The sequence below is a fragment of the Oncorhynchus tshawytscha genome, linkage group LG27 (genome assembly GCF_018296145.1).
Source record: "Oncorhynchus tshawytscha isolate Ot180627B linkage group LG27, Otsh_v2.0, whole genome shotgun sequence".
In the NCBI taxonomy this organism is placed as follows: domain Eukaryota; kingdom Metazoa; phylum Chordata; class Actinopteri; order Salmoniformes; family Salmonidae; genus Oncorhynchus; species Oncorhynchus tshawytscha.
This window is the reverse complement of record NC_056455.1, coordinates 8,224,683-8,242,182: the sequence shown is the minus strand read 5'-3', so window position 1 is coordinate 8,242,182 and position 17,500 is coordinate 8,224,683. Positions and strand designations below refer to the sequence as shown.

The following is a 17,500-nucleotide window of genomic DNA, read 5'->3' as shown; positions in this document are numbered from 1 at the left end:
TGAAATGTGGCAAAAGGTCGCAAAGTTCAAGGGGGCCGAATACTTTCGCAAGGCACTGTATTTGCTCTGGCTGAGTGGCAGTGAAATGTACCCCAGCATGTCTGGCACCAAATCCCTGTAGCCTTGCCATTGTTCTTCTGTTCCACACTACTACCACTCTTAACAGAGCCACACACACGCACACAGAGAGAGAGAGAGAGAGAGAGAGAGAGAGAGCTCAAGTCTCCAGACTACTCTAGAGACAGATTCCAAATACCGTAGGCTGCATCTCCTGCTGACGGCCCTCCTTCAGAGCTGCTGGTCAGAGGTTAGGGGTCAAAGGTTTGTGGTGAGGTCTGTTACAGGGCCTCTGTGGGAGGAGGTAGGTGTGTGTGTGGTGGCTTTTTCCAGGGCTGACCTCACCCTCTCTCACGTTTATAGACCCTTTGTTTGACAGATTTTCCAGGCTTACCTTCAGGTGTGTCAGAGACTGTCACATTTCCAGACCTAGAGTGAAACTCCAATGTTTCCACTGGCTCCGTCCTCAATGCATACTTTCTGGCATACTCTGCCCCTCTCTCCTTTCACGTTCGATATCCCTCAGTCTCTTTCTCTTCTTCACACGAATTGATACACTTTCTCCCTTACCATCTTCTCCGTTTACTGCTCCCCCCCCCTTTCTTTCTCTGTTCAGACACATGGCTCCATTAGTGTCATGCAGACCCCAGTTCAAATACTATTTGACATTTTTCAAATACTTATAGCGTTTGCTCTAGCCTGCCTGGAGTGCAGATGTGTGTGTGTGTGTGTGTGTGTGTGTGTGTGTGTGCGTGCGTGTGTTTGTGCGCTCTGTAGACACATACACTGCTATAACACTGAGATTTCCCTCTCTTCCTTTCCACAGGATCCCCCCATTAGTTTTACAGTAACGAGAACACAACTCTACTCCCAAACACAACGCACTTTAATGGTTGCGCTTCTATTTGAGGCATAAATGAACTGAACAGATCTAAGGACGGGAACCAATGAAAATAGTTGTGTTTATTTTTACGTTTTAATGAGAGTGACTGAGGACTTGAAGATCATTGCTTGGCTACATAATATACATTTAGCTAGTATGTGCATGCCTTGCTATAGAATACCAAGAACCATATCTTCAAGCTCTACACCATTCCTGCTGGACCAACTCTGCACGATTCATCTGCTAAACCACAGTTCAATATAGTGAGAGCAGTCCACTGCACAGAGACAGTATTGATTGGTATCTAGCCGTAATATTAAACATATGCAAACCACAATGAAGTCCTATTAGTAACAGTAGTCTGGGTGCAGTTTGTATAATTCATTCCTCTGGCAGGCAGGGCAGGCAGGCAGGCAGGCAGAGAGGATGGTACTGTGTATGGTAATATTGGTAGAGATCCTCCCTCTGTCTCTCCTGCTTATCCATGTCATCCTCATGAGAGAGGAAGAGTAGTCTGTTGAATACCTCACGTGTCTGATCTGTGGCACTCCCCTTCACCCTACAGATGTGGGATCTTAATTTGAGCCAGTTTTCCACAACAGGAAAATAATCCTGCAGCAACAGGACATTTGAATTATTGTGCGGATTATATAATTCATGGACAGTTTTTGTATGGGTTGATATGTTTATGTTTTTTTGTTTGGGCAAATCCCGTCTTACATTTTAAAGTGGAAATTACAAACGTAAGAAGCCTTTTTAAACCTTGAATACACTACAAGTTTGCATTTCCTGCCGTGCAGGGAAATGATCAGCAACAAAAGAATGATCCAATGAAGATCCTAGATCTGTATCTTCCTCCTCTTCTTCCTCATCCCTCCCCCTCCTCCTAATCTGGTTGAACCCAGCTCCAGGGATGAAACATGCACACAGATGTTTTATTTATGTTGGAGAATCCATCTCTCTCCCTCTCTCTCTCTCTTCCCCCTGTGTCTGTCTTTCCGTGTGTGTGACTGAGTGTGAAATACATGGTAAACAGTACCTCTGAGGAGTCCCCTCCCCTGTAGGGTGTCCGGTACAGGTGTCAGAGTACAGCATCGCCCCCTCCCTCCCCACCCCTCCCTATCCTCCCTCTCTTCCTCTCCCTCTGTCATACTGTTATGACAGCTTCCTCTCCTCCTCTGACTCTTCTTGACTGAGACTCATCTGAACTGGCCTCCTGGCCTGCTACTCTGCTCCAGTCTCAGGGGCTTTACTGTTGTTTCCACTGGGAGTCACAACTGACTAGTACGCTCTTCTATCATTGTTGCCATTCTTAGTAGCAGCTGTACTAGTTGTATTCGTTTTAGTGGTGGTATTTGTTCCAAAGCCACAATCATTGCTATTCCCATACAGTAATTACAATGATACTCAGTGGGCCTAAGGAACAGTAATCTGATAGCAGATGCTGTTGTTGTGCCACTGGGCACCTAGTGCCTCCAACCCACTGGTAATCATAGGGCTCGGGTGCAGGAGATTTCTCCTCTGAGATATGCCTCCTCTTCTTCCCATTTGAACCCTTTGCCCAGCACAGCTCCACGGTGGCCTCAAGTTCACAATGTAACCCTCTGGTCACCTCCAAAACACCTTTTGAGACACTTCCATCGGCATCCTACCAACCCTTAGCCACTTGCAAACTCCAGCTCCCTTGCCAGCACCACCCGTCTCCCCTCTGTCAGCCTGCCCTAGAGAGCAATCTCCCTCGCTCCCGGACCCTCCCTCTCTCTGCTCGTCCATCATTCACACCAGTCAGTCCGTTCCGCTCTGAGGGTGTTCTGTACTCTCCTATTCATTTGTTTGCTTGACAGAGAGAGAGAGATAGAGAGAAAGAGAGAGAGAGATGGCGAGGGAGGAAAAACAAAGAGGAGAGCGCTAGCCGCTTCTCGTCATGCTGTTTTCATCTCCATTGGCTGTCAGTCATCACCTGGGCGGGAACAATCCACTGCAGGTTGGCAGAGCTGGCAGACCTGCCCCTAATTGACGCTAGTCGCTTGGAAGAGAGGAGGAAGAAGAGGGGGAGAAGGAGGCAGCTTTAATGAATCATATTGGTGTTGTTCCGCCTGTCAGTCATCCCCTATCAGTTGTCAAAAGTGAGAATAAAACTTTACTGTATAGTTTCGAGTAAACTGAGCATCATGTAGGTTCTATGCTTCTATAGTGTGATGATGTGTAGTACATTTCATATCCACTGGGTTATGTCCAATGATGTTCCCAATGAAAACAAATCCAGCACATACTGTAGTAGAATAGGGTTTGTGATGCACAACAATATGTGTACCCAAAGAGAATACGAGGAACACACACACACTCCCATCAGTCCAGAGAAGTAACCGTTTGTGGCAGTTTAAAACACACACACCAATCGAACCAGCAGTGTGATTTCTCCCTGCCCCCCCCCCTCCCCCCCCCTGCCTGGGACTGATTGGACAGTAAAGGGCAACATTAAAAGACAGTCACACCTAGACATGTATTGATCACCTCTGTCTGCATGCTGGAGAGAGACAGAAGAGGAACTCCACATAAAGACTTGCTCAACAGACTGTGTTTGTGTTTGCCAGTTAACAGTATGTGTGTTTGTAGCAGTTTGGTGCAGTTTGTTGATGTGTATAGCTGTGTATATGTAGCTAATGTATATAAATGGATTTCACCCTTTAGAAGTTTCTGGATTTGACTATGTCTTCATCCAAATGCAACAGTGTGCTTGCATTCTTCTCTCTGATTGCTAGTTGTATTAGGCTGACACGGTATGAGGAAGCCTGCACTAAAAGGACTCCATTCATTCGTCATGTAAAAGCTGGTTCAACTGTCATAGAGAATTACTATCCATCTCAATGCATGGCAGAGCTCTATCTCCCAGGTGACACATTTCTCAGTATTCCAGACATCTTCCCCCTCCTGCCTCGTGTCTCCTGCCCTCCCTGTCGCACAGTCCCACTGTGCCCACCTCTTCCGCCACCCCCGCCACTTCTGCCCACTACACCACCCTGTCTCTGACAGCATGCCACCATACAGACCCTGCATGTTAATTAATGCCCGCCCGCCCACGACTGTGCCCGCCTGCACCTTCCTCCTCCTCGTCCCTGGTCCCGTGTGTGCTGCTCTACCCTACACACTCACGCACACACACTCTGAGGCCAGCCAGTTATCAGCGGCCCAGCAGCGGATTGGAGGGCTACAGAGGATGTAATTTCACTGGAGTGGAATGTGACAGCTTGACCTTCTCCTCTCTCCAGGACCCAATCCTCATCACCATAGATACCTGGCTCCGCCGGGCTCCGCCGGGCTCCGCCGGGCTCCGCCGGGCTCCGCCGGGCTCCGCCGGGCTCCGCCGGGCTCCGCCGGGCTCCGCCGGGCTCCGTCGGGCACCGCGCTACACCCATATAGCCGTATTATTATCAACACCACTACCATCACTACTATACTCCCCCTCCGATATCAAACAATCGCGGTTGGAACTCATTTGTCCATCATAGTCAAGAGGAGCCCAAACACAACTCCACCATGGTGACCTCTCTAGGCGTTACAGAGAACCATAATGCCCTGTGGAGTTTCATCGTGCCTGGGTTAGACTAACTCAACTCTGTCCCGGGTGAGGCTTGTTGTGGATGTTGTGTCGCGTCTAGTGGTTGGTCTTACACAATCTGACGCCTGTTTCTGGCTGCTTGTGTAGAGTAGTTGATTATGCCTTGACTCACATTCTGACTGAACAGCACTCCTCTGCGAAGAAGACACTGATCTCACTAGCAGTTCATTTCATAATGCTCTCTATATCATGCTGAAGGGCATTGGGCTGTGTCATGGCTTCGGAATCTAAAGCAGAGAGCTAGCCTCTCTCATTAGCCCTGGCTCTCTCATGCCTGTGTGGGCTATGTGGTTGGCACAGTGGTTGGCTTGTGGTTGGCAGGGCTGGTCGGCTGGTACAGCTGCCCTTCATACCCACAGTCTGCCATGAGAACTGGGGGTCCATGGCTACTGTGGTTTATACACTACACTCAAGGACACCTTGGCTGGCCGTGCTCGTCCCTGGAACCTCTGCTGGGCAGCTGAGGGACGGAGGAGACTCTTCTCTAGCACCAGAGTCTGTGGAGGAAATGCACTTGATTCCAAACTCCTCCTGTGGCTTCTGATGTTCTGTGTGTATCCCGTATAGTCTATCTGCTCCTAGCACACTTCACCATCACCCTCTCTCAGTTCACACTAATATCTTCAACTCAGCGCCAGTCTGCCTGCCCGCCTCACACCACCACAAGAGTACAGAGAGAAGGAGGGAGATAGAAAAAAGAGGGGGGAGAGCAACAAGATAGAGGTAGAGAGAGGGAAGTCAGAGATTAGATGGAGACACCGATTGGGGAAGAGAGAGAGCAGAACTAGGAAAGATGGAAGGAGGGAGATGAGCAGAGAGAGGGAGAGATGGAGGAAGGGGTAGAGGGAAAGCGAGGGAGCGATTTAATGGTGTAATTAAGTTCCTGATAGCACTCTGGGAGATGTGCTTTGGCCAGGCTCCAGTAGAGCTTAGCACTACACCAAGGCTCTTCAGCCTGCTCTCCTCTCCTGCCTTTAGAGGAACACACATACACACACACACACACACACATGAAGTTTAAACACACTCACACCGCACAAACACACAGACACATGGTTTCTAGCTCACTCTGTCACACACAAACACACAAACTCAGTCCATGTACAGTTGAACACACAGAGAGACACACACACTTAGCGCTGGCAGGCTCCACAACATTGCGCTAAGGCAAAAGATGAAAGACACAAAGGAGAGAGAGAAGCGACGGATGAATATGAGCAACTGTCACTCAGATCAGGCACACTCACAGCTGCAGTGACATACACACATTACACACACACTGCTGCAATGGCATACACATACACACATTACACACACACTGCTGCAATGACATACACATACACACATTACACACACACTGCTGCAATGACATACACATACACATATTACACACACACACTGGCATGCTCTTTTTTATAGAAGCACACATACACATTGCATATCATTCACTCCTTCTAAAACCTCACAGAAATACCCCCTTACACACACACACACACACACACACACACACACACACACACATACAGAGCCAGTTTCCCTCAAAGCGTATCTTTAATAGCTTTAAAAGTCCTCTGCTGCCTCTCTCTCTTTGTACAGTCAGTCAGTCTAGTTTTATACTAGCTGCTGCTGGCTGGCAGCAGAATCACTCCTCACTTATCCGTGTGTGTCCATCTCTCTCTTTCTCACTCTTGTGCTCGTGCTCTCTCTCTCTCTTTCTCTTCCTCTCTCCTCCTCTCTCTATCTCTCCATCTTTTTCCCATCAATTTAAGGGTCAGGGTTCAACCCAGGTACCCATGAAGTGTTGGACTACAGGGGTGGAGTAGTCAACCTATTCCAAATAGTGCTCCCTTATTGTATTTTTCACCGTTTAGCCACTCAATGGGCTGTCTGGTGTGGCAGTAAATGTGTGATTGATGCATATCAATTATCACCTTGACCTGGCTCCTGCCTCCATCTGGGAGAGTGACATTACTCTTGTAGCCGTTATCACGGAACCGTTATCTAAGAGACAATATGCGTTATGAGGACTGTTAAAATAACACCAGCTTATTTTCCCATCTGCGCTGTCCGCTCAGGTTTAACGTCGTCCAGCTGAGCAAGAAATAGAGAGCGAGCGAGCGAGAGAGAGAGAGAGAGAGGAGAGGGGGGGGGGGAGCAACCCCTCATCTCTCCATTCCCCTTCCCTCGCCTCCTTCGGGCCACGCAGAGCAGCAGATCAATATGGGGTTTAATTGAGGAGCATGTGTATTATTCTTCTGAGTTGCAGTAGTTGGGATCTGTTTGGATTTGTCCCCGAGGAAGAAAAGGATTGCAAAGAGAGAGCGACAGAGACTTGGAAATAGGACAGAATATATAGCAGTCGCTTCTTTTAGTTGTGTTTGTTTAAACTCCCGGAGCGGGAGCATATGATACGTGTGCGTCGTTGCATGCACTTGTTTTCTGGGGATACCGCGTAATATTTACGCGCTGTGAAACACCGAGCTGGAGCGAAGTCTATTCGGTCCTGGACGCACGATGCTGATCGGTACGTCTGGAGCTTTTTACCTTGTATTCAGAAACCGCGCTGATGTGGTTTCGAGGGTCCGCTGTCCGTTCTTTCATTTCTGGAGACGTTGTAGCACACGGTCGGGCGCCTAGAACACATGACTCAAGCACTGTCGGTTTAGCCCTTTTAAACATATGTGAATTTTATATAAAATATGACAACGTTTTATAGAAATATAGCTTTGTAAGTTGTACGCACTAGCGGAAAGACCAGTGCGCAGTTGGATTCTCAAATATGAATGAGGGACAGTCACATTCAGACGCAGATTAATGTGCAGTGTTGGGTGGTAATTGTAGCCTACGGTATTTCTTTGTTTATTTATTCTTCTGAAATACACAAGTGGAGTATCTGTCTTGCCAGACCATTGGAAGTGTAGGATACCGCAGCTACCCGAAGATTACGCACAATGATCCCGTAAAATCTCCTTCAAGTTCGGAGTTGTGGATCATCAGTGACGTTAAGCCTGCAAATATGTATTCCTTCTATAACAGTTAAAATGTAAGTTTTCTATAATAAGATATTACATGCTGTCGAAAGTAGGCTACCGGTCATTTTTGGGACAAAATCTTAGGCTACCGCAGAATGAATCCCTTTTGGGACAAACTCTTAGGGTACCGCAGAATGAATCCCCTTTTTTGGAATGATGAGATCTTTATATTTGAACATTTCTCATGTGATTTATCTTCAAGGACGAATCCAGTGTATGCCAAACTTTATATTCAACAAATATGAATGTATCTGCTGTTTTGATGTTGAGCTTGATTTGATCTCTCCTCAACTTGACGGGTGCGTAGGCTATCGGTGTCAGACCTGTGAAAACTTGAATTAAATATTTACAGAAACCGCTCCTCTAATGCATTTGAAAAGCCACGCGGCTCCTTGTTGGTTAACTATAATAACGTCATTATTCATGTTAGACCTTAGAAACGACATCTGAAAGTGGATGCTTGCCTTGTTAAAACGCGGTCCTCTCCGGGATTTTGGGGGGTCTCGACGAATCATGATTCACAATAGACTTTCTGTGGTATAGGCTATTGCAATAGGTTAATCAATTTCGTTTATATTGTCAATAGTAATTCATGGACATCTTACGTTTTGTAATTTAAGATATAGATTTAGTACATATCTATCGATTGTCTGCATAGGATTGTGGATTTTTCCTTTGAGAAAGACAGAGGCTACTCAATAGACAGGAATTTATTGATCAACACACACGGGTCAATTTGCATTATGGGTTATATCACACCATTAAGCAAAATCACTCAATCCTATTATAGATCAGCCATGGCCTGCCCTCTATACATAGGAGACACCTGCCCTCTATACATAGGAGGTACCTGCCCTCTATACATAGGAGACACCTGCCCTCTATACATAGGAGGTACCTGCCCTCTATACATAGGAGACACCTGCCCTCTATACATAGGAGACACCTGCCCTCTATACATAGGAGACACCTGCCCTCTATACATAGGAGACACCTGCCCTCTATACATAGGAGCCACCTGCCCTCTATACATAGGAGACACCTGCCCTCTATACATAGGAACCACCTGCCCTCTATACATAGGAGCCACCTGTCCTCTATACATAGGAACCACCTGCCCTCTATACATAGGAGGTACCTGCCCTCTATACATAGGAGACACCTGCCCTCTATACATAGGAGGTACCTGCCCTCTATACATAGGAGACACCTGTCCTCTATACATAGGAGACACCTGCCCTCTATACATAGGAGCCACCTGTCCTCTATACATAGGAGACACCTGCCCTCTATACATAGGAGACACCTGCCCTCTATACATAGGAGGTACCTGCCCTCTATACATAGGAGACACCTGTCCTCTATACATAGGAGACACCTGCCCTCTATACATAGGAGCCACCTGCCCTCTATACATAGGAGACACCTGCCCTCTATACATAGGAACCACCTGCCCTCTATACATAGGAGCCACCTGTCCTCTATACATAGGAGACACCTGCCCTCTATACATAGGAGACACCTGCCCTCTATACATAGGATCCATCTACCCTCTATACATAGGAACCACCTGCCCTCTATACATAGGAACCACCTGTCCTCTATACATAGGAGCCATCTACCCTCTATACATAGGAACCACCTGCCCTCTATACATAGGAACCACCTGTCCTCTATACATAGGAGCCACCTGCCCTCTATACATAGGAACCACCTGCCCTCTATACATAGGAACCACCTGCCCTCTATACATAGGAGCCATCTACCCTCTATACATAGGAACCACCTGCCCTCTATACATAGGAACCACCTGTCCTCTATACATAGGAACCACCTGTCCTCTATACATAGGAACCACCTGTCCTCTATACATAGGAACCACCTGCCCTCTATACATAGGAGCCACCTGCCCTCTATACATAGGAACCACCTGTCCTCTATACATAGGAGCCACCTGCCCTCTATACATAGGAGCCACCTGCCCTCTATACATAGGAACACCTGTCCTCTATACATAGGAACCACCTGCCCTCTATACATAGGAACCACCTACCCTCTATACATAGGAGCTACCTGTCCTCTATACATAGGAACCACCTGCCCTCTATACATAGGAGCCACCTGCCCTCTATACATAGGAACCACCTGTCCTCTATACATAGGAGCCACCTGCCCTCTATACATAGGAACCACCTGTCCTCTATACATAGGAACCACCTGCCCTCTATACATAGGAACCACCTGTCCTCTATACATAGGAACCACCTGTCCTCTATACATAGGAACCACCTGTCCTCTATACATAGGAACCACCTGTCCTCTATACATAGGAACAACCTGTCCTCTATACATAGGAACCACCTGTCCTCTATACATAGGAATCACCTGTCCTCTATACATAGGAGTCAAGGAGATAATGATGACAATATGAATAGAATGTGCAATAGATAGCTTAATAGTATAGGCCTATTTTCTACCAGTACTTTTTTATTTATGTTCCTTATAGGCCAAGGTTACAGGAACATTGCAGCAACCTTGACTGGTTGTCTTACTGCTCTCCTCTGGATCTCATCACGGTTGCCTCTGAGAAACTGAAACAAGATGTATGACCCTATCAGTCCACTCTGAAATGGAGGACTTTGCCGTTTGCTCTATACGTGATCCTGCAACCCATGACAACGTTGAGGCAGTCTGTGTATTGGTAGTGTGGTTGAGAGGGGTGTGAGAGAGAGGACAGACATATGTACTGCATGGCCGAGACTACACTAACCTAACACTGCTCTGCTGCCATTTTACTCCCCTGCCAGAGTCACTACTGGAATGGATGTGTCCTATATGACATCTGTCTCTGCATATATCAGGCATGGAGCCCATCTTTCCAACTTAGAGAGAGAGGGAGACAGAGAGAGAGAGCAAGAGAGAGATACACGCACACACACTGACACACACACACACACACACACACAGGGCCCCCTCCAGGGATGATGGATAAGCCTTTAACTGAGATTGCGGGGTGCTCTCAGATCCCAGAGCTAGCTCTTAAAATGGCTTCGGTAAAAAACACTGATGAGTCGTGCAAATGGTTTCCATTAGCATTTCTCCAGGTCTTTATTCCTGTTCGTAATGTCTTCCTGGCAGGCCTACAGGGGAGAAAGATGCATGTGAGGCACAAAGCTGCCAATGAGATGTATGGTGGAGTATTGAGGAGGTCTATTTTACTGTTCTGTTCTCACCTAGACCCTCACCACTAGCATCGGTCAAGTCATAAACTGAAATCACCCCACCCATCAGACTGTGGTGTATAAAAACGCAGTCACTTTTCAGACACAGTTTGGTGGGGGACAGCGGGATCTCACACACACACACACACACACACACACACAGTTCCTTGTGGATACACTGACTGTCACTGTGTGGCTGGAGGGGGAGGGTGGGGGGGAGACCTTGCCTCTAACAACTGACCCTCACTCCACCCCTTACCTGTTCTCCCACCTTACCCCCAGGCTGCAGAAGGCCTGATTATAGCCCTGCCTGTCTGTGCCTTTGGGAGGAGACTCTTTCCTTTCTTCTCCTCGGCTGCTCTTATCTGTGGGATCAGGGAAACGGGAGGAAGCTGAAAGGACAGGCTTAATCTGTGGTAAACAGGGGCCCAGACCTGGGCTAGGCTAGGGGTAATTACAGGGGGTAGGGTTACCCTCTGGATGGATGGGTGGGTGGGTGGGTGGGTGGGTGGGTGGGTGGGTGGGTGGGTGGGTGGGTGGGCAGGAAGGTATAAATGCTTACTTACAAACCCTTAACCAACAATGCAGTTTTAAGAAAATACCAACAAAAAAGTAAGAGATAAGAATAACAAATAATTAAAGAGCAGCAGTAAATAACAATAGCAGGGCTATATACAGGGGGTACCGGTACAGAGTCAATGTGCGGGGGCACCGGTGTCGAGGTGCCCCCGCACAAATCCATGTCATTTTCAGTGTTATTGTAATCCACAGTACACACATTTTACATTTACATTTGAGTCATTTAGCAGACACTCTTATCCAGAATGACTTATAGTTAGTGCATTCATAAGTGCATTTAAAAGCCTTGTGCTTTACACAATCATGGCTATAGACAGTGATACGATCTATGGACACTTCCAGGCATGGGCTACTTGTGTTCCATAGTCCAGGCCATTCTGTTCTGTTCCCAGGCAGGCGGTGTGGAAGGCCAGTCTGTCTGTAGCGTTGGGTAATTGCATGGTTGTTTGATGTCCCCAGGTGTTCATGGTGTAAATCAGTGGAGCTAATTAAAAAGGCTGTGTTGTTGGACTGAAGAAAAAGTAACGAGTTTGTCTGAATGCCACAGTTCACTTCTCAACAACTTCCCTCTCCGAGCTCTCACATCGTCATACTTCACATACTAACATCACAGGGTATGTGACGTGGTATTTGTGGCATGTATGGCTGTGTGTCCATGTCTTTGAGACTGTCTGTGTGTGTGTGTGTGTGTGTGTGTGTGTGTGTGTGTATCTGTGTGTGTCTGTGTGTCTGTGTGTCTGTGTGTGTGTGTGTGTGTGTGTGTGTGTGTGTGTGTGTGTGTGTGTGTGTGTGTGTGTGTGTGTGTGTGTGTGTGTGTGTGTGTGTAGTAAGGCAGCCATGGACATTTAGTTTGCTGCTCCTGGACAGGTACAGAGGCAGAGACGGGCTTGATGGATGGATTTTCTGGACCTCCCATCTCCTCCTCCATCCCTCATGGTTTCCTTGGCAGTGGCAGCTCTCCTGCTCTTTGTGACTTAACCCTGCTCCACCTGCCTTGTCGGGCCAGCACACTATGCACACAGAGAGACAAAATATACAGGAAACATCCTACCTCACCCCCTATGCTATTCCACCTCCTGATCTCCCAACCCTCCTACACACACACACACACACACACGCACACACGCACACACACACACACACACATTATGTTCTTCTATCCTATTGGGGACATTTCCTTTCAAAATTATATTTTCCCTAACCCTTACCATAATCCTAACCTTAACCCTAATTCTAAACCTATGTCTTACCCTAACCCTAATTCAAACCCTAACCCTAATTGTAACCCTAACCCTAACCCTAAACCTAACCCCCAAGTTTAAAATAGCCTTTGTCCTCATGGGGATGTGGGAAATGTTGCCACGAGGGAGAATTTTCCTTGATTTACTATCCTTATTGGGACATTTGGGGATTTTAGGTCCCCACAAGGATAGAAGAACCAAACAAGGCACACACACACACACACACACACTTTATCTCTCTCTCTCACACACACACACAAACCTGGCTATCCTACCTCCCTCACCCCAGGGGCCTTGCCCTGCTCTGTATGCCTCATGGTTGTGTATGGACAGGGGGTGAGCTGGGTAGGAGCTGATTCCCAACCCCCTTTATCCAGTTAGAGCCCCCAGGTCCAGGTGCTGCTCTCTCTCTCTCTGTATCTACTGCCTGGCTGCGTCTCTGTCATCCCTCCTAACATGACACAGAGTTACTTACCTTGTTAGTCCCAGCAGAGATGCAGGCTAGGTGATGTTTTCCTATGCTTTGATGGATCTGGGGGGATGGTGGTGGGCTTAACGGATTGTATAGTTCAGTCAACTAATGATATGTGTCTACCTGGCCCTGCAGGGGCTTTAAAGCCAGGCCATGTTCTCTCTCTAATTTTCTCTTCTAATTGAGTGTTTCTTAGTGTTGTTTAGTGTGTCATACATCTGTATGTACACCCTTGGTGTGTGTGTGTGTGTGTGTCAGCCTCTCTGGCCCGGGTCCACTGCGGGGAGTGACAGTCATTACAGTGAAGTGACAGTGGGGGCTTGATTGGCCTGCCTGCTGAATTGACGTGATGATGACTGTGTGTTAGGGGCTGGAGGGGGGCTTATGGGAGGCATATGGGGGCCCAGCAGGGGATCTGACAACATAAAAAATGTTCCCTGGAACAACACTGCTGGATGCTGAACAGCAAAGCCAGTCCACTTTATCCCCTTATTCTCCAAGGCTAAAAATGATAAACAACTCAGCCTATTATTGTGTGTCGTGCATATAGGCTACGTTTTCATTTTCGTTGTCGGCTTGTGTGTGTCTGTGGCATGTACATTTTCGTTTCCGTTATATGCCTTAGTGTGTGTCTGTGTGTGCACAACCTCCTGCCAGCTGCTGTCTCCTGGAGGCAGCTTGCTCTTTTAAAGTGAAGAGGGGGACTCGTCCTCCACTTGACTTTGAGACCTTTAGTTAGAGGAGGAACAGAGAGGACAGACCTTAACAACAGACGCAAGCCAAGAGAAGAGAAGAGGAGAAATAAGGACAGGAGAGAGAGAGAGAGAGAGAGAGAGAGAGAGAGAGAGAGAGAGAGAGAGAGAGAGAGAGATGGTAAAGGGTTGGTAAAGGAGATTTAAAAAAGAGGTGAAAGAAGGAAGGCACATTTCTCGTTCATTCTCTTCCCATGTGTTTCCTGGTCATCACACCAGGCAGTCTAACTTCCTTAACCCTTAAAGAATGGGTTGTGGCTCGCAAAACAACAAACATAATTGATTTTACCATCAAAACCAGGGAGGGTATCCATCACAACAATGTGGTTCTCTCTCAGGCACTGATCTGGAATACTCCAGGGTCCACTTCACAAAATAGAGTGCAGCGTGTGTAAAGGATGGTAGCCACCAGTATGCATAGACACACTGGATATGTCCCAAATTGCATCCCATTCCCGATATAGTGCACTACTTTTGGCCAGAGCCTAATGGTCCCTGGTCAAAAGTAGTGCACTACATAGGGAATAGGGTGCCGTTTGGGACGCAACCACTGGTGGATCTGTTTGCTTTGTTAGCCGTTTGGCTGCTCACCTCAGCCTGCCTGTACTGGCTCTGTAATCTCAGGAGTATTTATTTAACAGCCCACTGCACACTGGATTAATTAGACCTGCAGTGAATTAAATGCTTTGCCCTGGTCCTCTACCCACACACACACTACCCAGCTAGCGCATAATGTTCTGATAACCATATGCTTCTTCGAGCTTGGTGAGAGCATGGTTGTCCTATGGTTATTTTGCATACAACCTTTCCACAATGTTCTGGGAATGGTGCCAGGATATCCAGCTAGCACATAACGTTCTGAGAACCATATAGTTCTTATTTGGGAGTTTCAGTACTCCAGGATAACTTTTTTTCTGCGTGTTTCCTTGTGGTTTTATTTGAAGTATTGTTCAGAGAACATTACGAAAACGTTATTCTGTTGGAAAAGTTTTGTACTTCAGCGTAAGGTTCTCGTGGTTCTATTTAAAGTCATGTCAGAACGTTCAGAGGACATTAAGAAAATGTTGTGGGAAAATGTTAGTACTTCAGTAATGTTTTCTGCAGGTTTCCTTATGGTTCTATTTAAGGTCATGTTGTCAAAACATTAAGAAAACTTTCCATAAAAACCACAAAACATTCAAGTTCAAAGAACGTTATTTAAAACATATAGATTCCATTCTCAGCATGAACAAAATTCTTGTTAAATGCCCACACACCTGATCTTAATGAGTGCTTGTTTCCTTTGAGAACAGACAATCATTGGTTCATATCTCACTGGGTTACAATAAAATAGCTTGCATGATTAATGCCTAAGCAAATTAATTTGTGCTTGGAGTTCAAAGGTTAACTGTGTTAGGTTGTCTGAAGGTAATTCAAATATACGTATGCTATCTGTTCTCAGAACGATGAACAAACCTCCAAGAAAACATTCTCAAATCCTCCCTGCAACTTAACATTTGTGTTCCCTGAACAGTCCAACTGTTCACTTCCATTCTCAGAATATATTTTTTTTAAATGCAGTTTTACCAGTCAGGAAACCTATGGCTTCATTCCCATAACCAATGGGAAACAAAACAACGTATGTTCCCATAACTTACAAGGAACCAAATGTGTTGGAAACATCCTCTGACACACATGCACACTAATGATGGGGGGGGTGAGTCAAAAGCAGGTGCAAGTGAAACGTTTTAATAAAATAAAACAAAACCAAGAACACAACACTAACATGAGGCATAACACCGATACACAAGAAAAATACCAGATATGGGAGATTGACATAAAGGGGAGGAAATGAGGAAGTTAATTGAGTCCAGATGTGAATCGTAATGATTCACAGGTGCACATAATGATGAGTGCCAGGTGTGCGTAATGATGAATCGCAGAAACTGTAGATAGTATTGTGGTTAGTACTCTGGCGACGCCGGAAGGGAGGAGGAGGAGCAGATGTGACAGTACACACCACCCCCAGCCCCCCGACGTGCGTCTTCAGCCGCATTATGACGCCGACGAAGAGCGGGTCGGTCCGTGTGGCAAAGGTGGAAATCACGGATGATGTTGGAGTCCAGAATATCCTCCACCGGAACCCAACACTGCTCCTCTGGGCCATACCCCTCCCAGTCCACCAGATACTGGAGCCGACCCCCACTATGTCGGGAGTCCAGTAGGGATCTGACGGCGTACACCGGGCCCCCCCTCAATGTTCAGGGGGGGTGGGTCATGGGGACAGCATCAGGTAGGGGACCAGGAACCACCGGCCTGAGAAGGGAGACATGAAAAGAGGGTGAGATACGGTAGTTACTGGGTAATTGTAACCAGTGTCACCTCACTGACCCTCCGAACCTTGAACGGCCCTACAAACCAGGGGCTCAGTTTCTTGCAGGGCAGGTGGAGTGGGAGGTTCCTAGTAGAGAGCCAGACGCGATCCCCAGGATGGAACAAAGGGGTCTCACTACGGTGATGGTCTGTCTGCTCCTTCTGATGACGGCACGCTGGAGTCTCGTGTGCATTGTTCCACACCTCCACATTCCAGAACCACTCATCTACCACAGGAACCGTGGGGCCAGGGCCGGCTGGAAAACCAAAACACACTGGAAGGGGGTCAACCCAGTGGAGGAGTGACGTGGAGTTCTGGGCGTACTCTGCACAAGGAAGGAAACGTGTCCACTCACCCTGCCGGTCCTGACAGTGACTCCTCAGGAACCTCCCCAGCTCCTGATTCATCCTCTCCACCTGCCCGTTAGCCTGAGGCCGATACCCAGATGTGAGGCTAACCGTGACCCCAAGCTTCTCCAAGAAGGTCCTCCATACTCGGGATGTGAATTTGGGGCCACGGTCCGAGACGATGTCCTCCGTAAGGCCATAATGCCAGAAAACCTGTTGGAAGAGTGCCTCAGCAACCTGGAGAGCAGTGGGAAGAACAGGAAGAGTGATTAATCGACATGACTTGGAGACTATCCACTTCCACCAGAATGGTGGTGAAACCATCAGAAGGGGGAAGATCAGTAACAAAGTCAATGGATAGATGGGATCAAGGTCGCTGAGGCACGGAAAGCCGCGGGAGATTCCCTGCCGGAGCGTTCCAGGGGGTCTTGGTTTGAGCACAAACGGAACATGAGTTGACATACCGCATAATATCCTGCACCAGGGTGGGCCACCAGTATTTCTCAGAGATGGATTAGGCGATAGGTCAGCGTGAAGTAAAACCTGGTGTAGAAGAGGGCCCATCTGGCGTGGCATGGATTCAGTCTCCTCACTGTCCATATGTACTCAAGGTTCCGATGGTCGGTGAGGATGATGAATGGTTCGTTGGGACCCTCCAGCCAGAGTCTCTACACCTCTAATGCCAACTTCAGCGCCAAGAGCCCCCGATCGGCGACGTCGTAATTCCTGTGGGGGACAGTTTCTTGTAGAAAAAAGCACAAGCATACCATTTCAGTGGGTCCCCGTGTCCTTGTGACAAAACTGCCCCGACACCCACCTCTGATGCGTCTACCTCAACCACAAAAGGCAGCATGGGATCTGGGGGATTTAGCAAGGGGGCGGAGGTGAAACGCCCCTTGAGGAGGTGAAAGGCCTCGTTGGCTGCTGGAGACCAAACCAACCTA

General features: G+C 47.5%; 1 protein-coding gene across 2 annotated transcripts in view; it reads left to right on the top strand.

Annotated features, from left to right (window-relative positions):
- LOC112225983 (zinc finger protein 385C-like) overlaps positions 1–17,500 on the top strand; it is a 211,588-nt gene that overhangs the window by 133,962 nt on the left and 60,126 nt on the right. The window contains exon 1 of one of the 2 annotated variants that reach the window (XM_024390154.2): positions 6,733–7,083. The exons of the other annotated variant lie outside the window; for it this stretch is intronic. Within the exon in view, the coding sequence (XP_024245922.1) occupies positions 7,074–7,083 (10 nt within the window). The 5' untranslated portion in view covers positions 6,733–7,073. Of the gene's footprint in view, positions 1–6,732; positions 7,084–17,500 lie in introns of those variants that run through there. 2 annotated transcript variants of the gene reach the window in all.